Raw genomic sequence first — 24,817 nt, forward strand, 5'->3', positions numbered from 1 at the left:
CCCTGCTATGGTAAAAACATAACATGTTATATATTCGCGATTCATGTCAACATCCCTATTATATTGTTTACTGTGATAGTAACTCATATGTGTCTGATACGATATAAGTTTGTCCCACTAAACTAACAGTAAGGTATTTTGTACATAAATATGGTGTTGTATAAATTAATAGGTACCTCGTGCTGATGCAAAAATATTCTTCAGGATATATGAAAATGTGGATCATGTCTCGAATATCAAATTATTTCACGGTCCTTACACTATCTTACACTATTAATTGTCAATACCTGTCCCACGATAATTACAACTTAAAAAGAATGAGTAAAATGTATACATTACTCGAATCAATAATTATTAGGTATACATACTTTTTTATAAACAGAAGAACATTACAATGTAAACACAATTACACAACTATTTCAAAAACTATAAAATAAATTAAAGAATGTTTGTTAAATTAAATCTTGAAGTTTGAGCACCATTGCGGATAGGACAAGTGTAAGCATTTCATGCTCATCTTGTGGCCTAGATAAACTATTCTGTTAATAAATCATTAGCCATCATCGGTAGGTATACTAGCAACATGTTAGTTTTCGAAGAATACTACTTACTATATAGAGAGATAGATAGATAGATAATAGTTTATTCATCACACATAATGTAGGTACACAATATCTATACTACTAACAAATGCGACTAGTCAAAAATTAATTAATTAATTATGTATTATGTATTATTTATTATTTATTATGTATTAAACTAAGGTGCATTCATGACATTTACAGTTCATTAAATTCTTTTATGCTATACAAAGTCTTTGTTAATAATAGGTCTTTCACTTGAGCACGAAACACTGTCAATCTTGATTCCTTTTTGAGATGTTCAGGTAATTTATTATATAGTTTCCGACCAATAACTCCGGGCATTTTTTTTTTGACATCGCTATATATTGGAGTTTTATTTTAAATAATACTACATTGTAGTAAAATATAGTAAGTTTTTAAAGAGTTAGGATTGGATATGATCAACTAAAGAATGAATGAATCAATATTTTAATAAAATTACAAGGAACAAACTAAATTTTAACTTTTTTATTTAGGAAAAATTGAAAACAATAGAGAAAATAAAAACCGTTTTTCGCGCTCCACGAAGGCCAGAAAAGTATTTTTAGAAACATCTTTTTATTTCTATAAAATTTGTTGATTGGTAATCATGAAGTAAGTAAGGACAAATCAGAAAGTTCCTAGACCTAGGAAGTAGATATGAAAGTGACTTACATTTTTTTATTTTAATTTAAAGTAGACATTAGAACGTGGCTTACGGAGATTTGCGATGGCTAAAACCCGTTTGCATTTCTTCCGTTTTTAGTTCAGTTTTGTTTTTTATTTATTCACTGTGACAAGGAACGAAATGAGGAAAAATTAAATTCCTTGACCTATACAGGTTGTACAGTCAATAAAACATTGACATACGGGGCTGGACCTTTATAACCAAATGGAGACGCCTTGCCTGTAATTTTCTGTACAAAACAGTCTGCCGATTTTTGCGGGGGAGTGGCACGTCAAATGTATACGTAACGTAAAAATAGCCATGTCAGATAAACGTCAGTCCATACATTGTGTATGACATGGCTACTTCGTTTGGTTAATACTCTAAGGGCTAGACCCACGACCCCCTGAAACATGAAACACTCTGCTACCGCAGTAAGGTGATCATCGGTTAAAACACAAATAAATTAACCGCTTCTAAGTAATGTGTGTTATTGTAATAATGCATCAAACAAACACAACATTTCAAACAATAAAGAGCTTTACTTATGAGGAAAAACGAGTCGCTTAAGTCTTTTTGCCATGAAGAACTTCTGGAAAGTTTAAACCGTAAAAGCAAAATTACCCATAACATTATAGACCGTAATGCTATTATAATACGGATGTTTAACTATTATAATACGGGCGTTTAAATTTATACGTTTTTCAACTTTATCTTAATGATATAGAGTGTAAAATAGTACAACCATGAAAATAAAATGCTGCCAATATGATCGCGCGCATTACGAGTTACGATTACTTTAAAGTTCAAAATAAAAAGGACGTAAATGTGGTAACTTTCTTATATAAACTCGTCCTTTTGATCGAGATAAATAGTTATTTCATTTTGTAAGCATTTATATTTGTCTTAGTTTAATCCTTGCGGCACACATTGTTCAAGGATGAAATGAAAGCTATTTTTGCGATGTAAGATGGCTTTTTAAAAATAGTTTCTTCTTATAAAATATGAGTAAATTTTGCACGAACAATCTTGAATTTTGTGTCACACTTGTGAATGTTATTACATTTTATCCGACTACCGAGGCTGGTGAGATGTGTTAGGTATGTCATTTTTTAAGCAGGCAGGCTGACAGGCGACATTACAGAGACAAAGATATAATTTAAAAGCCTAGTTATACGTGATTAGCCCTTTGAACGCTTTACGTGAAAAACAAAAACGTCACTCACACGCCAAGGTTACGGGCGCAAGTGAGTTAATGCTGACTTGAAAGTGTAAAAAGGTTACTTTGGCAGCTTACGCCATAACACTTAAGCAGGAGTTTTTGCCATTCAAAAGGTAAAGGGAGCTTAAGTAATAAATAATGTGTAAATAGTTATTTACGATACAAGTGCGGAAAAGAGGAAATTCGAAACGAGTGGCGATAAATTAAAACACGACCGAAGGGAGTGTTTAAAATCGACACGCGTTGCGAATTACCTATTCGCACGTGTGTCGTACAACGTTTTACAGTACCTACAATATTTGACATAGCAACGAAAAGTGATTATTTACGCACTAGTGCAGGAAAGTAGTGTCATATGTACTGTAAAATTCATTTAAATTAATATTTATTATATCTTGCACTGGTGCGTGGCTCGCTGCATCTCGTCACACGTGTCATCCATAAGTGCATCGGCTGCGCGTGCACTTTCTTCTTATTTCAAACTTTTACTTTTTATCACTCCCGCTATCATACCAGCCATGTATAATATTCATTTTTATTTGTTTTAAAACATTTTGTTTGCCAATCATGCAATATTTAATTTATACTCAAACACACCCAACGTGTCAGTATAGAAAAAGGCACAGATTAAATTCTACTACCTAATTTTATAAAAAAAGTGTCTTTGAATTTTCCGGCAAATATTCCTCCTAAGACCCATGTATTAATTGTCTTTAAGCAATTAAAACATATCGTCGGCAACTTTATTTCAGTAATAAATATAATGCGTAACTGAAGATAATCTATGACGTACGTGCATCGACAAATAGATACAATGTCGCTATCTTTGGGTGAACGACTGATGCATGGACTTAGATTTCCACGTTTTGCTTCCGTTCATAAGAGAAAGTCACCTTGTTAATAGGTACATATGTAATCCTATGTACATGTTTGAAGGACTTAGTTAAGGCAAGGGTATCTAGAGTTAGACATACATCCCTATTCTTTATTCAAACAAACAAGTATTAGTTTACAGCAACCTAAGCTAAGACACTTATACTGTAAGTACATACCTAGTCAGTATCATAAACATATGTATTTTTTTTTCGAACTAGGTACCTCTAGAATCTTAAATTAAACTATCTCTAGGATCTTAAATTAAACATACATAATATTACTTTACATAGGTAGAGATAAAAGAATCCTGATACTAAGTTACATAGGTAGAGTTTTAAAAAAACGATTTCAATTTCAATTAAGCTACAGTCCGTAGGTACTTGACGTAGCACTTAACCTGAATACTTAGTATGGTCCAACTCTATGGTAAGAAAGAATTACCTAGACTCAACGGAACGGCCATGTTCCTGTAATAGCGCCAACACACTTCACCATATTTCGCTGAAGAAAAATAATAGAGAAACTTTTCAATATAAGACGTCCATTCATTTTAAGTACCTGTTAAAATTTTACGCTTCTGTTCACGAAAAAACTGACAAATGAATCAATAAAATCTTCAAATGGATTGTGTATGGCGCCAATAGGGTGTAAAGAACTGAAACCAAATTACCGCTATAGAAATTAATCTCAAGCTAAAATGACTCTTATTTCTATTTAATTAATGGGTTCATCTTAAAAATACAGCTGTAAAGTTAAGACTGCCGCGTGAAAAGCACATGTGTGTAGTTTCAATAGTTTTTTCGCTATCCCAAGTGCTCCTGTTATTCCTGAAAGAGTCACGGGAGAGTGTGGACGTCGGTCGGCCATTTTGTTTGCGCGGCAAAAGTTAGGTTATGTGTCACGTTGACAGTTCCCGCCGTTTTAGTGACGTGCTACAGTGATTGATTAGTTAAGTATCGGTAAGTTTTTTTCGTTTTATGCGTTTGTTTTTAGGAATGACAACATTTCTGCTGAAAGGCGATTATTTATCTGTATTTTTGTTGTTATTTCTAATATAAATTAAGATATTTTTATTTTAGTTATTTATAAAATTATACTAGCACAAAAAATTTGGTACTTATCAGAAAAAAAAAATATTGCTTGTACCTACGTGTAATAAAATTATACACTGCGTAATAGTGTAGGTACCTTACAGTTAGTAACTATTTAATACAGTACTTATCAATGCATACCTCACAAAGTTTAAATACAGTTACTTACACAAATATACTTTGAACAACAACAAATTAAGTAAGGATAATTTAAAGAATAAAAAACATTTTTGAGCAGTTATTGTTGATTTGAAACTAAAAATGGTACCTAGTATTTATATTTATTATTTTTATTGATAATGTAGGTAATTTAATACTAACTTTTGTTTGTTTTCATAATTATTTTTTTATAAAGATACAATAATTAAATTAATAAATATTATAGAACAATTTTACATAAATCGATCTGGTCCAACAGTTAACTTAATAAGGCTTATGTTGTGGGTATTAGGGGACGGTATATATAATATACCTACACATACACTTACATATTAAATACACATATATAAAACACCTATACTTAACTTAGAAAAGTGAGGAACAAATATTTGTGATAAACACAAAAATAAATGCCATTACCATGATTCGAACCCGGTACATCCTTGGTTCTAATTTTCCAGGTTACAACATTTTTTTGTTCGCTCTAATATTATATGCCTAACTAAGAAAATGCTAAGTAATCATCTGTATAAAAAAAAATACTTTTCATGTCTTAATTTAAATTTTTAACAAGCAGAAACGTCTGCGAACGATGCTATTAATATTTTTTCCACTTTAAATTTAAATTTTGATGTCTTGTTCTCAATGGACTGAAACAGCGAGCTCGTCATGTATGGAAATATATTTTTCTAACATATATCTGCCTAAAAGTTGTATTTCATTAGTTTTCTTCCAGCAATTATGACCACATCCCGGTTCAAGTTTTCCACACCTGAACTCACAAAATATTAAAAAAAGTTTTCTAATAGGTACCTACTTACATAACGCAAGCGCAAGCGATATACCTTTAATTAATCGGTACTACGAGTAGGTTGAATTTCTCTACACATTTCTGGTAGGTAGCTTCCGTAAAGATAAATAACCATTTACAATAGCCTAATGATATCCAAAAATACTGTTGACCTAACTTTAGGCATCATTAGCTAACGGTAACTTCCTCTCCATCAAAATAGGTTGCACCACTTAACACGTGTTGCCAGCCTGTAATACAACGCAAAAAAAAAACGATTAAATTTATAATTCGCAGATGGCCGCGAGCGGAGAAAGTTTATTTTTATAATAATAGCAAAGCCACATGCGCAAACGCAAACACCACATGTCAATGGTCTTAAGATTACTGAACTTTTATAGGTAAATGAACCCGATATGGCTGAATTCATCACACCTTACGAAGACGATGGCCTGTTTCAAGAGGCAGATGGCGTTACAGACCTACACGCTTATTACATGTCGCAATTCAATTTAGAAATAGAAAACAATAAGAGAAAGAGCGATAACTTCAAATATGGAAATGAAGAGAGCTTCGATTTTGAAGTCCTCGATTGGAATAATGGAACCACTCCCAACACTGACTTTGAAATAATAGACGAAGTAATTGATAAGAATATCAAAGAACACAATATAAAAGAGGTGCTCTTAGATCTAGATAGCATCGAGTTTGATGACAATAGTTTTAAAAGCGAATCTTATAGCGAAACAAGAACTGAAAATAACTTTTATGAAGGAAATAATGACTACATAGATGACGAATCGTTAATTGATGAGCTTTGTCGTGAAGATGGTGAAAATTCGAACTCCGGTTTCAAAGAAGAATATCTTGCTACTCCAACAGAACCTAACCAATTACCATCTATAGAAACTGCTTTTGCAAAGCGTTATTGCAATTATAACGTAGAAGAAGTACCACAAAAACAGTATTATAGTCAAACAAATGAAACTATTGTAAATAGTAATAATAATACAAATGTGGTTAACAGTTTAGAACAATACAGTTATCCAAACAACATTTTGTATAATTTAGATAGCGATAAAACCTATATTTTACCAGATACACCGACAAGTTGTACAGAATTTAATTTCGAAAGACATGGAAGAAAAGTTTCAGTGTCAGACTCGATCGAAAGCGACGTGCAGAGCTCAACTTACTACGATGAAAACTCTGAATTGTTAGACGAAGATGAACTTTTTGTTAACTTGGATGAGTTTGGTTTGAATTTTGAGAGGGAAAATGATGAAGTTAATGTTGAAAATAAGTACAACTACTCGACTGAAAGAAGAACAGCCAAGGACAAATCACAAGGTAACTGTTTTTTTTTTAATAAACAAATAATAGAGTGCTGAAGACCTACCCCTTACCTTAATAATAAAAACTATGTATAACATCGTAAAACATAGTGGATCTAAGCGTCCTAGGGTTTGACATCCCGTTTGTCACCAATATTGCTTGGAGTTTGGAGTTAAAACTGATGGTAGCGACTATTGGGACTATGTCTAGATTGTCCAGATTGTCCAGTACTGTGACATTTACATTACTTAGCCAGCCAGACTCCAGTTGTGTGAGATGTGGAGTATGTGTTGAACATGCCATAACCTGTTATATTTTACTTTCAGGAGAACGAGTGTGCTTATGGGAGCATTGTTACGAGAGGTATCCGAATCAGAATACTTTGGTGGAACACATTGAAAGAGCGCATGTCAATACATACAAAGGTAAATAAATAATCTCGTTAAATTATTTGTACAGTCCCCTGCAATAATAATATGTTACTCTTCGAAGGCAGCAAAATATGTGACACACTCTTATGGCTCTATAAGTATAAATAATTATTCTATTATTATTCTATTCTATTATAAATTAATATTAATCTAATTATTACAATTTAGCGGGTGAATAATGTACATAGCTGTAAAGATAAAATTTAGATTAAGTATTATTTAAGTAAAATGTTGCTATGCCCTAACGGGTGCATGTTGTAACCTAAGATATATAATATAAGACCTACTGTAAACACATGTATGCAATAAATGATATGAATATGAATATGAATATGAATAAGTTGCAGATATTTTGTTGTGTAACATATTATTGCAGGTGACTGTAGAGTCCAATTTTCAAATGTTACACCTAATCCATTTTTACCGACTATGATAATGGAAAATTTTAGCAGTCTACGTAGGGTGGGTGATACAGTCTACATTCTAGCTAACTCTGAAAGAAGAGGAAGTATTTTTTTACGAAACTCGTGTTAAAGTTTTCTAAACATTTTCTTGTTACGAACAATATTTACATCGCATACCTTAGGCATTAGTTAGATGGTAACAAAAAAATAACAGAATCTTTTTTTACACACTTTGATGGAAGTGTGATTCAACAGCATAACTTTTAAATAATCAGTCATACTTAAACATCTTTCTCAGAATGTCCATATTTGCAGGTGACGAATTCAGCTGCCTGTGGCGCGAGTGCGCGCGCGCTCGGCGCCCGTTCAACGCGCGCTACAAGCTGCTCATACACATGCGGGTTCATTCCGGACATAAGCCTAATCGCTGTCATGTAAGTTCATCATCTTCTTTCGCCGATGAGGTTGAGGACCGCTTTCGATGAGGTTATTTTTACGTGAAATCGAGTTTCCTTGCGGTGGTTCTTTGCTAAGTGTGTCTGATATAAATCGATCGAGCACCTCTTTTCCAAAATGATGTAATAAAATGGATTTTGTTGGCATATAGTTAGCGTAGGTTTTTTTTATATTTAATAGCTATTATACAAGCCTTTATTTAACTTCAAATCTTATAAGCTGAATTCGGCCCACTCTTGATCTAATCGATTACCGTAGGCTCAAAGGGCGTAAGGGACAAAATGGCGAAAATGAATTATGAACGCAGTTACACTTTGTAGTTATGAACGCAGTTACAAAGTGTAACTGCGTTCATAATTCATTTTCGCCATTTTGTCCCTTACGCCCTTTGAGCCTAGGTAGTCGTAATCTATATCTGTACACCCCAGCACCCAGGTTGCGGCAAAGCGTTCTCCCGGCTGGAGAACCTGAAGATCCACGTGAGGTCGCACACGGGGGAGCGCCCGTACGCCTGCCCCGCGCCGCACTGTCGCAAGGCGTTCTCCAACTCCTCGGATCGGGCTAAGCATCAGAGGACGCATTTTAATGCTGTAAGTACATCGGTGTAAGGTAGACGCCCGTCCCAGTGCTTATCATCTTTAAACTTAGAGTCTGTGCGGAAAGAGAAGTCATAGAATATAGTTCCCTTATGCACGATTCTTCTTTTTCCGCTCAGACCTAAGTCATTGTCAATGGATATGACAGCAGAGGGTCACGTACTGGGAATTAGCATATTGACTATATCGAGCCTAGAGAGGGGACTTTTACCTTAAATACAATACAAATACTCTTTATTGTACACCTCAAATCCTCAGTACAGAAAATAATACAATGAATACAACAACTCAAGAAGAGGTAAACAACAGACGGGCTTATCGCTGAAATGCGATCTCTTCCAGACAAGTCAGATAGCGTTTAGGTAGGAGAAATTAATAAATGTAATGTCATGTTAGCAGGTGTTCCAGAAACCTACCTACCTACTTTAAGTACAGTCGCCATCATATATATTGGAGCGGCCCAGGCGCTCACAAATATCTGAATTCGCCTCTATTGTCAAGGCGTTAGAGTTGTGTTCAGATATTTTTCAGCGCCTCGGCCGCTCGGATATATCTGATGGCGACTGTACCTCCTATGCTCCTATGATGAAATAAAATACTCGTATGCAGTAGCCCTTCGGAGCTATATACATACCTACAACCAAGGCCCCTTAAAAGAAATATATTGTTAAGTAGGTACTGTTAGCCAAATGAGCTTCTCCCGCCAATGTCGTATGATTTTCCCGTCCCCATCCGTCACCACTCCGTCGCCATCTTTTTCAACAACATGCGTTTTCTATCGTCCGTTTTCCACAGTTTGTTTCTAATCATGTTGTCTATCTTCCAGAGGCCGTACGCCTGCGGAGCAGCCGGCTGCGGCAAGCGTTACACGGACCCCTCCTCCCTCCGGAAACACGTCAAGTCCCACCCCCACATCACCAGCGTGCCTAGGACCTGTCTACCACCACGACCTCGCCGGATAGAGCAAGAGCAGATGGTGCCGAGCTCGCCAGCCAAGCTCGCGACGCTTCGGTGCATCAGGGATAAGTTGACTGTCCCAAGGCTACAGAGACTATAGATTCAAGGCTGTAGCTTTGGCTGAACATTTTCCAAGGCTATGCCAGCCCCTCTTCCCTTCGCAAACACGTCAAGTCCCACCCCCACATCACCAGCGTGCCTAGGACCTGTCTACCACCACGACCTCGCCGAATAGAGCAGGAGCAGATGGTGCCGAGCTCGCCGGCCAAGCTCGCGACGCTTAGGTGCATCAGGGATAAGCTGACTGTCCCAAGGTTACAGAGACTATAGATTCAAGGCTGTAGCTTTGGCTGAACATTTTCCAACACTATGCCAGCGCCTCTTACCTTTAGTAATACTTCAAATCCCACCCTCACGTCACCAACGTGCCAAAAAATTTAATCCTGCTGTAGCAAGACATTGCCTTACTTCTCTTTACCTAATTAAGTTACCAATTAGAAAAAGAGAAGTACCTACAGGAAAATACCTTGGGTATTAAGCTAAAGAGAAAGTCTATGAAATGTCGTATGAAGACTAGTATTTTGTAAAGAATGAAAATGATGAGAAGATGAAAATGTTTATAACAAGCTGAGGTCGACTTGAAAGAACTTATTTTCTTTTTTACAATTAATAAAATTTATTTTGTTAAAGTACAAAAATTCGATTAGTTAGATATTTTGTGCAAAATAGCTCAAAGTTTTACCTACAATAATGAAAATGCTCATTTGAAAGACTATAGTTGTAAGTGTACCTACCTACTTAATAATTATTCCAGTATATTAGTAATAAAAACTATTCCTTTGTTTTAGAAACAAATGATCTCTAAGAAGCATTTTTAAGACAACATGGATGTAATTTAGTGTTAAACTAATAGACCAATATATATTTTAGGGACCAACTTGGTCCAGTAAATGTACGAGTAAGTAGTTGTCTTCCTAAAAAGTACTTTAAAAATCAATTCGTGTTTCGTACTTTAAATTTTTATAATTATATATTTTTATATGATGGTACAATTACTTAGAAAAATATTTGTGAAGATTATCTTTATGTTATTTTGTACATATTTCATACGATGTTTTCTAATATTGATATTGTTTATCTAAAGTTTAGAATAATGTCTTCCTAAAACACCTATCATTGCTCAATTTTTATACACATAATAACTGCCCAGTTACTAGGTAATTTAGTAAGTACTAGATTTTACTAACTACTAAATGATAATGGCAGATAGAGCGCATTCATAGTGTGACATAGAATTTTAAAATCTAGAAACCTAGTTTCATATTGCTGACGTGTTAAAAAGTGAAGCCAAAATACGAGTTGTTATTTTCACTTCCTTCGCTATTCAAAAAATCTAGTGAAAGGGCAGTAGGTACCTACCTAGTAGGACAACCAAAAAATTTCGCCTCAGTCGTTAGGACTTAGGACATGCCTTCTAAGGTTTTATTATTCTCAGGTTTGCGATGGCTCTGTTTGTTAAATAATTATACATTTTCATGTAAATGCTATTTCGAAATTATTATACTTATTGCATTATATAAGCTTACTGTACAAATATAGAAATTTAGAATGCTTTCCAAAGAATCTCGCGAGTATATAATTTTTAAGTATTTTTCCATTGTAAGATCTCCAAGTATTTGTTATTTTTAAGTAATTTTAAATGATGAAATACTTTAGCGGCAGCTGCTGCCACGCTCAGTAGAGATACTTAATAATTGTTTAAAATAAATATTAAAGTTTAATTCGCATTTTTTTTTCAACCTATTATTATAACCTACTAGCTTTCTACTGTACTATACATTAGAAATAAATAAATAATAACAAATAATAAATAAATATTATGGGACAATCTTACACAAATCGACCTAGTCCCACGGTAAGCTCATAAGGCTTGTGTTGTGGGTACTAGACGACGACATATATAATATATAGATACATATAAGTACTTAAATACATAGAAAACATCCATAACTAAGGAACAAATATTTGTGATGAACACACAAATAAATGCCCTTACCGGGATTCGAACCCGGGACCTCCAGCTTCGTAGGCATGGTCACTACCGACTAGGCTACGGAGGCCGATGAAATGTATATAAATTAAAACTTTTTGGGAAACTATAGAGACCCATTTTACGTACCTAATACTCCTAATAGTCTATAGGAGATACGAGATGGCTTTCCCAAAATCGACATTCTGCTTCGGTTTTCTTATTTTCTAAAATTAGGTAGGTTACTTACTTTTGTTACGCGTGGCGCAAAAGATGCAACATAAATAAATGACGAATCCATTACGCATGAGCCACTTCAGTGAAGTTGAGGGTCGAACGAAGACCCTGAAGGAACGATAGCTGAAGCATGCCGACCTTTGGCAGCACTAGAATGTTGCTATCTATTGCGTCTTAGTTGCTAGGTTTTGTAGTGGGGTGTAAGTAAATATGTTTGTTTATAGGTAAATAAATAATATAAATAAATAATAAATAAATATTGGAGGACACCTTACACAGATCAGCCTAGCCCCAAACTAAGCAAAGCTTGTACTATGGGTACTATCGATATACATACTAATATAGATTAGACGGAATTTAAAGTACATTGAAAATATTATTTAGTTTGTTTGAAAAAGGGACAATCTTAAGACTACATAATTTCAAAAAGTTGTTGAACAAAAGTTTTATTGTTTGAGGAGTAGAATCTACGTTTTAATTATTCGCCCGTGTTACAAGCCACACACTGTATACATACATAGAAGACACCCATGACTCCGAAAAAAATATTAGTGTTCATCGCACAAATAAATGCCCTTACCGGGATTCGAACCCAGGACCATCGGCTTCGCAGGCAGGGTCACTAGGTACCCACTAGGCCAGACCGGTCGTCAGATAATATAATTATAACAACAATAAATAATAAGTAGGCCAAACCTTGGCGTATTGTTGACAATTTACCTTTAGACCCACTTAAAATGTTTACTCGTATATTATTGTTTTGCAAACCTTGGCTTATCGGTGATACTGTGTTATTATTTGCTAATCTGTCACGAAAACTATAGCATGGACGGCACACGAACGTCTTCAGCAGCGGAGTTGAAACAGTCGCCGTGGTCGAAATCGGCCGGGAGAGAGTATTATATTTGCTAATCTGTCAAGTGGACGAAAACTAGAGCATGGACGGAAACTAGCGTAATGACCCTAACACCCCTCTTTTTGCGTCGGGGGTTAAAAATTCGATCCAAATATTCCAAATAGGCATGCATGCGGTAAACCGATGCACTAGGCAAATCAATAGTATTAACAATGTATGTCCGATATCTTAGACATCTGCAACTGAACTTATCTGCGACCTATCCGCAATAATCAGGTCAGTAATCCTGGACTGGCACACGTGTAGGTCCGTATATAAGCCAGGGTGTGTGTCAGGGAGACCAGAAGTCATCTTCTCGACGGCGTTGGCACATCTAAGGATATATCCGAAGTGGTTCCATCATGAAACTTTTGGTTTTGGCGGCCCTAGTCGGTAAGTGACAATCCGAATATTGTATTTTTTGTATTATCTTGATTAACTAGACTTGATATCGCGGTAGATCCGTTTGTGTAATTAAATATCTGCACAAAACGCGAGAGTTTAAAGTGTTGATTAACTAGAACTGTGCCTTTTTAGGATTGCGTAGTTCAAGCAAATACATAGTGCAATTGCCTTTTATCTGAAACCGTCACTAATTTACTTGTTCGTTTTTACTTACTTCTATTGTATCTACAATCTTTAGAATTAGAACTTAAATCCGGTTGGCTAGAAATCTGGGTTTTGTAAGTTTAATTCTTGATATTATGAGAAGTATTTTAAGTATAAAATTTGAGAAAATTGCGAAAGCTGTGTGCGAAAGTTATTGTCAAATGAAGATTATATTTCTGGGATAATTTCTGGGAAAAAGGTAATAAAAATGTATGTACTTTATGTACTTACCATTTCGTCATTTTGTTTGTCTAGCAAGATTAATTATGTAGTAGGTAATAAACTAGGTAAGTACTTAAATTTTATCTCTTCACTAGTGCTTCACTAAGAAGGTTTATAAGTTTTATACATTTTATTATATTTCTCTTATTTCACTATACATTTATTCATATACCTGCATAGATTGTGCCGATTTCGCTTTGCGATTTTTTTGCGTGTAGGTATAGATTATTACTATTTTGTATCTAATTTTACTCATGTCATGCAGCCGTTGCGAAAACTGTTAAAAATGCATATGCGAATTAAGTAATACCATTTTAATTAATCAAACATAGATCCAGTATTCGTGTTCGCAGGTTCAAAACCGAGAATGGTGGTGAAAACTACTAATGAAATACATAGGTACATATTTACAGCATATTTACCTATTCGATTTTAGTTATGTATTTGTTTAACAAGGGGGCAAAGTTGTTATATAAATCAACTTGTTAATATTAATATCCAAGACAGCGCATGATTTCGTAATTAAACCCCGAGCGTAGCGAGTGGCTCAAAAAGTGAAATCATGAGGTAAATTAACAAAGTTTTTGTATCCAACGCAAGGAGAATACTAATAAATACCTAGCTTCCCAATTCAAAAGCATCAAATTACTTTGCCTTTTAGATTTAAAGTCCGCCATTTTCACTTTTATATTAGGTAACAGTTTTGAATGATTCACGGTTAGTTTCACTAGACTTATATCGACCGGGATATGAACCGCGTGATTACCTTTTGTACTCGAAAACAATACAAAAGGTAATCACGGTTCATATCCCGGTCGATATAAGTTTATATTAGGTATAGCTATACCCACTTATGAAATAAAGTTTAAATAAATGCTTGAACATACTTTCACTACTTAATAAACAATTACGAGTATTTCAAATCGAACAATTGCATTACAATCAAAGGTACGACAAAATTATTCAAAATTTTAGTCCGAAAATAAAAGGTCAACAACTAAAGGCACTTGCACAATAATTTTATAAAGTTTTGGCAGCAGAGTTTACATTTTTATTTTTCCATTTCCAGCGGTCGTCGCGTCAGGTCGAGATGGCTTAGCCAATCATAACAACGAAGGCCCCTGGCAGACCGGGAAGCTGTACAGCTACGAGGTCCTCTCCAGCACCCTCGCGCGGCTCGAGGAGGGCGCCAGCACCGGCGGCGCCTTCCGCGCCCGCTTCACCGTCCGCGCGCGCGGCCCCGGCCGCCTGCAGGCACGGCTCGACCAGCCCCAGCACGCCCAGATCCACCAGGACCTGCCCAACACCTGGGCTCTCCCTGCCGACCTCAAATATCAGGACGTTGACAACCTTAACCAAATCTTCGAGATCTATCTCGACGGTGGCCGTGTCAAGTCACTTAAACTCCCAACCTCTGTCTCCCTTCAAAATGAGAATCTGCTCAAAGGTCTCATCAGCGCCCTCCAACTAGACTTGTCTGCTCATAGGAACCGGCATTCCGCGCATGATCATCTTGACCAACAAACTCAGCAGGGTCTGTACAGGAAGATGGAGACGGACGTCACCGGTGACTGCGAAACATTGTACGCCATCCTGCCAGTCGCTGCCGAATGGCGCCGAGAGCTCCCCAACTTTTCCGATCTCAAAGAAGAGCCTTTCGAAGTCACCAAGAGCAGGGACTACAGACGCTGTCACCACAGAGTCGCGTACCACTTTGGAGTACCCCATGAACTCCAGTGGACCGGTACCCCGGAAAACCCTCAAGACGAGCAGTTCATGAAGCAGAAAATGTACTCTCGCATCCTCGTCGGCAACCAGGGTCCTATTTACAAGTCTGAGACCACCAGCACAGTTCACGTTAACCCCCATCTTTACGGTAAACAGAAGGCTGAGGTACGCAGCACTGTGGTGCTGACTTTAGTCAAGTACGACCAGGACAATGAAGCCGAATGGCAGGTACCTGAAGGGCGGGTCATCAAGAACCTTCTGTACGCAATGAACTCCAAGCCAGTCACTATCCAGGACTCATCGTCTTCCGAATCGTCATCGGAATCTCACGAGCACCAGCACCATCACCTCCACAATCATGAAAGCCAACAGAATGAGGATAACGAGGGCGAAGACAACCTGAATAGAGTACGCCGTTCCTTGAGGCTCAAGAAATACGTGACCGTCAACAAGGTGCTCATCAAGCGCAGCGATGAAGACAAGTCCTGGGACTCTGACTCGACGTCAGCGTACGTCAACGATGACTTGCCTAACATCAACGAGCCCGCCTACGCTGCCCTATACATGAGCCCCCAGCCCCGCGTGGACAAGAAGCAGAACCCGATGAACGCCCAGAAGCTCATCCAAGAAATCGCGCAGCTACTTCAGAACCCTAACAACATGCCCAAGAACGACTTCCTCTCCAAATTCAACATCTTGGTGCGCGTCATTGCCGCCATGAGTTCTGAACAACTCAGCCAGACCAGTCGCAGCATTGAAGTTGCCAAGTCTTCCAACAACATCCTGAAGTCTGACATGTGGATGATCTACCGCGATGCTGTGACCCAAGCGGGCACCTTACCGGCTTTCCAGCAGATCAAATCCTGGATCATGAATAAGAAGATCCAAGGAGAGGAGGCTGCTCAGGTCATCGCTTCCCTTCCCGCTACTCTGCGTTACCCAACTAAGGACGTCATGATTCAGTTCTTCAAGCTCGCCATGAGTGATGAGGTTAAGGAGCAGAAGTACTTGAACACCACCGCTCTGATCGCCGCCACCAGACTTATCAACCACGCCCAAGTAAACAACGAGACCGCTCACAAATACTATCCCACTCACATGTACGGTCGTCTCGCCAACAAGTACGACAACTTCGTTCTCGAGGAGATCCTGCCGCGTCTGAGCCAAGAGCTGCAGCAAGCGATCACAAACAACGATAACCACAAAGCTCAGGTCTTCATCAAGGCTATCGGTACTCTAGGGCACCGTAGCATCTTGGATATCTTTGCTCCGTACTTGGAAGGCAAGGTCCCAGTGTCCAACTACCTCCGCGCCCAGATGGTGTTGAACCTGGACGTGCTAGCTCACGAGAGGGATCATTTCGTGCGTGCTGCTCTGTACAGTATCCTGAAAAACACGGCCGAGCCGTACGAGGTGCGAGTGTCAGCGATCCACAACATCTTCATGACTCGCCCGACGGTTGCGATGATGCAGGCGATGGCGGAGATGACCCAGAAGGACCCGAGCATATTCGTCCGCGCTGCGCTTAAGGAAAGCATCCAGTCTGTTGCTGGACTTAAGGACCCGCGTTATCAGACCCTGTAAGTAACGTTTTTGTAGTTAAATTAAATCTTTTCCTGCTCATATTGAAAAAATCTTACTTAAATCAATCTAGTCCCACAGTAAGATTAGTAAAGCTGTTGTGTGTGGATACTAGACGCCGATATACATATAATATTTGCAACACAAATAAATGCCCTTACCAGGACTCGAACCCTGGACCTACTCCTTCTTGGGTAGGGTCACTAGTGTCACTACCGACTACCCTACCTAATCAACCAGAAGATCCATAAAAAAAATGTTGTTTCAGCGCCAGAACCGCCAAAGCCGCCCTACCTTCTCTCACCAAGGACGACTTCGGCAGCCTTAACCTGGCCAAGAAGTTCCGCGAGTATTTCGGCAGGGACGAGTTTGGCATGATGACCGTCATGTCGTACGTCAGCAGCGAGGAGTCACTGTTCCCCAAGACCTTGAAGTACTCGTGGAAGAGCTGGTCCTATGGATACCCTAGGATGAACACGGTGAGATTCGATTATGGACCTTATTATGTTTTCTGGAGGTTTCTATCGACGAGGCATTTGCTGCAAACTTTTCTTTTCAAATATATAGACGACTACTTAGGTATATTCTTCGCAAATAACAACCCAGTTGTAGTAGTAGGTAGGTATATTAAGGATCCTTCCTCGTTTTGGTCATACATAAAGCGACAGCGTAAATGTAACCAGCCAGCAACATTCAGCAACATGTCAGCACAAGAGGTCGCGGACTCCTTTGCCGACTTCTTTAAAAGCGTATTCTTGCAGAATGTCCCCAAACTCGATGCGTTTGCGGCTTCAGAGGCTGCCACAGCCGAATCACAAATGTCCAGCACCCGACACGTCACGATAGATGTTATTAGTGAAGTGGATATCCGAACGGCCATAAACCGCTTGCGACCCAAGCATACTCAAGGTCCAGATGAAATACCACAATTCATTATTAAGGACTGTCGTGAAGCATTTATACAACCACTGAAATATATATTTAACCTAGCATTGAAAAATAGAACATACCCTACGGTTTGGAAAACAACTAAAGTTCTCCCAATACATAAATCAGGATCCAAATCCGACGTCCGCAACTATAGGCCGATTGCCGTGCTATCGGTCTTCGGGAAAGTATTCGAAGCCATAATTTACGCCAAAGTGTTTAAGCAGCTGAATGGCTGGTTCTGTGACGAGCAGCATGGATTTCTACCGAGGCGCTCAACCACATCAAATCTTCTTAATATCGTTTCCATCATATCGAATAACCTTGACCAACGCAGGCAAGTAGACATTGCTTACTTCGACTTCCAGAAAGCTTTTGATAAAGTTGATAACGATGTGTTGCTCAAGAAGCTATCTGCTGCAGGTTTTGGTACCTATCTACTTGAGTTCGTAGCTAGTTACCTCTCGGAACGACAACAATATGTTCAATATGAAGGCGCGCGATCTACTCCGTTTTTGGTAACATCGGGAATCGGGCAGGGAAGTAGTCTCGGGCCCCTTCTGTTTTTAATTCTCCTGAACGACCTACCGGCAGCATTAAATCATTCATCGTGCCTCTTATTCGCGGATGACCTAAAATTGGCTATGCCAATTAACAGCAAACAAGACTTTTACTTACTGCAACTTGACATAGACAGAGTTTGCGCCTGGGCGCGCGACAATGGCTTATTCCTTAACAATGACAAATGCTCGGTTATCACATATACGCGAGCTCGACTCCCTATAACCCATCCTTACGTCATAGAGGGCAAGCCTTTGAAACGCGTCAAAGAAATTAAAGATTTAGGAACGTGGTTTGATTCTCAGCTCACATTTAATAAGCACATTACAATAACCTGTAACGAAGCCCGTAGATGCCTTGGATTCGTCATGCGTCAAGCGAAGCTATTTAACAATAAGCATGCTATGACAGTACTCTATAACGCATTCGTTCGAAGTAAACTCGAAACAAACGCAGTTATTTGGAGTCCCCATGAAAAACACTACACGGTTCTAATAGAGAAAGTCCAAAAATCATTCATAAGGTTCCTCTATAAGAAGTTATATGGCTTTTATCCCCTTCTTTATCCCACCCTATTCGTTTTAGGCATGGTAGATTATACATCCTTAGAGTCACGTAGAAATATGTACTCAATAAAATATTTTTTTCAATTAATTCGGGGACAAGTAACAAACCCACCGTTATTACTACAAATAAGCCTGCGGGTCCCCCGTCTCACCGCGAAACAGCTACGGCCCCGTAGCCGTGGCCTCTTTGCAGTACCTCCAGGCCGGACGCGCCTGCTTGCTACGTCCCCTCTCCACCAGGCTTTAACGTTGCTTAACAACATCTTGGACAGCGACAATGAACTAGATATTTTTTTCACGACGGAGTCTAAATTCCTAGCTGCATCAAATCGCTACATTGAATCAATCGTTACCACTAGCTCCATTGCCTAATATAACTTACGTACTACATTAATTATTCGCTTGAAATATTTGACATTGCTTATGTACGACTGACTTAATTTTAATAAATTGCCTATATTGTACCTACTCTTATCTGCTTGACTTCATCCGAAATTGTATTTTATGACCTTTTTTTATGACTTTATATAATTATTTTAATTCCTCGATTTATTTATATTCATGACATTTAATTAATTATTGCAATCCCACGATTTAATTATCCTTTAGCGACATTGAATCAATTACATGTGTTATAGATTGAAATCGAATATACTAATAATAATCATTTCACTTTATTTATTCGAAAACTGCATGTTGTTAGCTATTAAGAAATGTAATTCCAATTAGCACGTAAGGTTAAACTGTAAGTGTTAATTGTATGCAACAAATAAATAATAATAATAATAATATTTCGATACAAGTGCGAAAAAAAAATTAAAACACGAGTTGCAAATTGGGTACCTACCGTACATCGCCCTTTAAATTTTTGACATAGTTAAGCAATATGCTATTTATCGCACTAGTGCGGTAAAGTCATACGTACTCTAAAATACATATAATCTCATATAGCTGGTCAATCAAATCTTGTCAGTAAAAAAAAACGCGAAATTCAAATTTTCTATGGGACGACATCCCTTCGCGCCTACATTTTACAAATTTGCCGCCTTTTTCTACTACTTTTCTTTTTACTGTCAAGATCTGGTTGACCAAGTATAGCTCCGACTTAGATTTTTGATTTGACTGCGTATTTTGATTTTGACAATACAAGTTGTGTTGCCAGTTGCGGACTGAGTGTCACAAATCCCTCGAAAGTAGAGGGATTTAATTAAATCATTAACCACATTTTTCAAACGTTTTCTTCTTCTACTATTTTATTAACTGCCGTTGAATACTACGTAAAAATTGACGTTACACACTAAAATTCTACATTATTTTTAATTTCAGATTGCCGCATCGTTCTCAAACTACCGTCAATTCATCGATCTGCTTATGCAAAAGATGACCACAGAGCGACAGACCGCTCCCCAATCCGCCGACCACAAATACTCCGCTGAAAAGATCGCTGAAATGCTGAACATCAAGCACGACTCCCAGAAACCCCTCCTGGCGTCGTTCTTCATCGACTTCATGAACCAGCAGAGATATTTCAGCCTGACTCAGGAAGATATGAACCGCATTCCAGCCCTCTTCGGAGAGTACTTGTCTAATCTCAACAAGGGTTACGACATCCACTACACCAAGGTCTTCAACCAGGCTCAGATCTCCATCATGTTCCCTCTCGCCTCTGGCATGCCTTTCATCTACAAATACAAAGAGCCTACCGTTGTCCACATCCAGGCTAAATCTAAGGGTCAAATCAACATTCCGTCTATCCGGAACCGTGAATATTCCATGAAGCAAGATAATGAGATACAGTTCACATACGCCAGAAACATTGAGGGTAGCGTTGGTTTCTTGAATACCCTGGACAGCCAGTTCGTCAGCGCTGGCATTGTGACCAAACACCAGGTTAACGTTGCCACAAAGGTCCAAATCCAAGCTAAAGCTGGGGAGGTCAAAATCCGTCTTGAACCCCTCCGCCCTGAGCAGGAGACAACGATGGCTTACTTCAGCGTGTGGCCTTACACGGCCAATCAGAAGAAGGACTCTCTGACTCCAGTATCTCTCGACCCGACCACAAAAGTAATCACGCGTAGAAACAAAGTGGTGTCTGTTGACTACAAGTTCGGACAGGGCACTGGCACCCAGTTCCAGCTGCAAGGATACTCGTATTCTAACGACTACAGGAACTACGGAACCACGATGCAGGGTCAGGATCTGCTGTCGAATATCATCTTCGCTCTGAACCAGAGAGATGTTGCCATGACGCACTTAAACTTCAGATATCTTGGAAAGCAGTCCCAAAACAAAGCTATTGCTATCACCGTTGCTTACGGTAAGGTTTGATTTCTTTATTAGAAGAGATAATTCACTAAAATTGGGTTAACTGTGTTATTATGATTGTGCCAGTATTATTTTCTTATAATTAATAATTGTATTTTTCATCCACAGACACTCTCTACAATCAGCAAGAGCCCGAAGCTCCTGTAGTAGCGTCCGAAATCCAAGACGTTACCCCTATCAGCGCGACCCGCCGTCAAGAGATCGTGAAGCGTGCTGTAGCTGGCATCAAGGACGCCAGAGCTCATATCATCGACCTCAGCGCCACCTTCGAGGGACCCCAGAAAGCTGAATACATGCTCACCGCCGCCGTCGGCGACAGCAAAGTTGATCCCAAGATCAGATACGCTTTCTTCGCAGCCAGAAACTCAGCTAAATACGGAACTAACCAGGTCAACTCTGTCGGCAAACTGAACAAGCCTGCCGCGTCCACTCTGAACTTTGTTGAAGCCCTGCAGAAGGAACTGAAGGCCAGCTTTGAAGCGGACTTGAACCTCGGCCAGAAGAACGGAAATATCCAGATCAAGGGATCAGCTGAGCGCACCAAGAAAGCCACTGAGGAAATCCAACAGAGCCCCTGGGCCAAGCAGAGCGTCCAAGAAATCTCCCGCAACAACCATTACCAGGAGGCCAGCAGAATGATGATCGAAATGGCGTACGCTCCTACTTACGTTCAGGCTTCGGTGTCCTACAAAGATTTAAGCCCTTCTTTCATTAACATGACCTACCACGCTTACAAGGCATTGACCACCTACGGTTACTGGTATTCTGATATCAACATAATGAAGAAATCAGCGGAGGGTAAACTCGATTTCGATGCGGAGGCGTCCTACATTGATAACTACCTGAACTTGAACATGATCTCACGATACGGCCATCTTAAGATGAACAACTTACCAATCCCCAAGACCAGCGCTGCTGCTTTGTCGTTCTACGCGCCGGTGAATGTTTACGAGCGCGTCCTTAATCGCTTCACCAGGCAACAATACCTGCGTAAGTACCAAAAAAAGCAAACAACAATTGCTACAACATACAACGTCAACAGTTAAGCAACGTCCTTTTCATTAAACATATTATTAACTTAGTACTTACTTATGTCAATTATACTTACAGCCTACTGCAGCGTTGACGGCTCAAAGATCAGGACGTTCAGCAACCGCAGCTTCGACTACACCTTGACCAGTTCCTGGCACGTGGTGGTGCAGGACAACGCCAAGTACGCTGGACAGCAAGGAGTGAGCAACGAGCAGCTCGTCATCCTGGCCAGGAGGCCTGAGGAGAAGAAGCAGGAGATCTATGTCTCGTTCAAGTAAGTTGGAATTAACATACTCGTCTATATATATATTAGTTATCTTCTCGAGTACACCATAGATATACATGCTCAGCAGTGGGTAATAAAAGGCTGATATGATGATGATGATATGTCCATAAGTAGAATTTGGGGCTTAGAATTATGGATGCTTACAATGCCAGCCGTATGTAATTTAAAATTGCTGCTCTTAATGATAATGATAATGGTGTTGATGTGCACTCAATCAACTCAATGACTCAATTGGTTTGAAAGCAAATGGTTGTTTTACTTAGAACTCCTAGAAGATGGCTATTTAAGAGCCATCAGTAAAGCCATCTACGATAGATAGAATATGTTTATCGTTTCATGGTTTCAAGGTCTTATTATGTGGTTAAATTTAAACGAAACACCAACATTGAATGTATTTTTACTTCCACAGATCAGACACCGGCAATCACTTGGAAATGGAAGTCCAGCCTGCAGCTAGTCTCAACTTGAAGGAAGGATTGAAAGTCACCACCAATGGCAAGAAAGTCTCCGAAGGTGACTTCACCATGTACTGGGACGAAGCCAAAGACGCCCCTCTTCTGTATTACTACAATACCGACGGTGCGTGGATGTTCGTGATTGGAAATGACCGTCTCCGCGGCATCTACGACGGCCAACGACTAGTGATCTGGGCGAGCAACAATCGTAACAACATCAGGGGAGTGTGCGGATACATGAGCGGCGAGCCCCGCGACGATTACCTTACCCAGTACGGTATCGTCGACAAACCTGAGCTCTACGCTGCTGCCTACGCACTGAACACTGAGAACGCTGATTCTCACACCCAGCAACTGTCAAAACAAGTTCGCGAACAGGCCTACAAGCCCCACTATCACTACACATCTATTCTCCGGTCAGACGACCAATGGAGACAAGAAATGGAGTCCTCAGATGAGGATCGTAGCAACATCGTGTACAGAACTCGCAGCTTCCAAAAGCAACAAGGTCCTTGCCACATGGAAAAGCAAGTGCAGTACTATCAGACCGACAAGGAAATTTGCATTTCAACAGTCCAAGTGCCCGCCTGTGAGAAGCATTGCAGAGGTCTGAACTACCAGGTCCGACCGGTTCAGGTCGTCTGCCGGCCAGCAGTCGACTCGCAGTTCCAGAACTACAGAAACCAGATCCAGAGAGGAGAAAACCCTCAAGTCAGCGGCCAGGAACAAGCTGCCCAGTACAGGGTTCCCAGTTCTTGCCAGGCTTAAAAATAATGGTGTAGAGACTTTTAGAATAGGCGTGAAAACGGACTATGATTGATTATTTATCTTAGTTATCTTTATTTATTTTATCTTGTACATTTTTTGCGGCAACATATTTATGTTTATGTATTTCGAAATGTATTGTAATTATGTATGTAGTTATGTATCGTTTATGTATTTAAAGTGATTTTAGTATTATTATTTATAAATATGTATAAATAATAGATATAATATATATTGTTAGATAGTGAAGCAAATAAAAAATGACAAAAAAATGTGTTGTTTTTATTATTACTTAAGCTTTTATTTAGTTCTATGATCGAACATGCAAGAAAAAATAGTCTACTTAATTCGTACTTTACATAAACATTGTAAGTTGGTATATCATAGTGCGAGTTCGTTTAACTTGCCCACCGAGGGTTCCGTACAAACTTTCAATTTTCTCATGTGAATAGAATCACCATCACGAAAGACTTAACCAGACGTATACTAATCGTAATTATGTACAGCGCCATCTATTGGCTAACTAATTTGCGAGACCTGTATGTATGTTGGTTTTCAGGGATAATTCTTAATCACTTCTTAATCATGTGAACCAATTTCAACCATTTTTGTTTTTTTTTATTTAGTAGTAGATCATTTTTTATATTATACTAACATTAGCCTTAAGATAGATACTGTCACTAACACATTGAATTGATCCAAGTTGGTCGCAAATAAATGAAATTAATTAATTTATTTATTTGAAAGAAAGTTTTTAGTGCAATCTCATAGTATTTTTTTTTTTAACTTTAAGGTCTTGTATTTTTTTATTAAGTATTTGCAAACATAAACATATGTATAAAAACAGAAATAATACTTACAAAATTAAAATTAACTAAAACTATCGACTTACCTATTATTTTTTTTTATATTCCCATATATTTTTTAAGTTTTCAATGATTTGTGATAAATTGCTCATTTTCTATCCATAACTAGATTTATACTTGATCAACCAGATCTTGACAGTAGAAAAA

General features: G+C 38.6%; 2 protein-coding genes across 2 annotated transcripts; both read left to right on the forward strand.

Moving 5' to 3' along the window:
* The first annotated feature begins 5,559 nt into the window (after positions 1-5,559).
* LOC134658428 (uncharacterized) lies at positions 5,560-9,722 on the forward strand. Its single transcript, XM_063514111.1, has 5 exons — positions 5,560-6,757; positions 7,069-7,167; positions 7,893-8,011; positions 8,462-8,623; positions 9,456-9,722. Exons 1-5 carry the CDS (start codon positions 5,824-5,826, stop codon positions 9,684-9,686), a joined length of 1,545 nt encoding a protein of 514 aa, XP_063370181.1. The 5' UTR covers positions 5,560-5,823; the 3' UTR covers positions 9,687-9,722.
* Positions 9,723-12,999: 3,277 nt separating this feature from the next.
* Positions 13,000-23,816, forward strand: LOC134658336 (vitellogenin-like). Its single transcript, XM_063513958.1, has 7 exons — positions 13,000-13,140; positions 14,648-16,886; positions 17,156-17,366; positions 20,268-21,258; positions 21,375-22,256; positions 22,377-22,572; positions 22,994-23,816. Exons 1-7 carry the CDS (start codon positions 13,110-13,112, stop codon positions 23,805-23,807), a joined length of 5,364 nt encoding a protein of 1,787 aa, XP_063370028.1. The 5' UTR covers positions 13,000-13,109; the 3' UTR covers positions 23,808-23,816.
* Positions 23,817-24,817: the final 1,001 nt, after the last annotated feature.

The sequence above is a fragment of the Cydia amplana genome, chromosome 22, assembly GCF_948474715.1.
Source record: "Cydia amplana chromosome 22, ilCydAmpl1.1, whole genome shotgun sequence".
NCBI lineage: Eukaryota > Metazoa > Arthropoda > Insecta > Lepidoptera > Tortricidae > Cydia > Cydia amplana.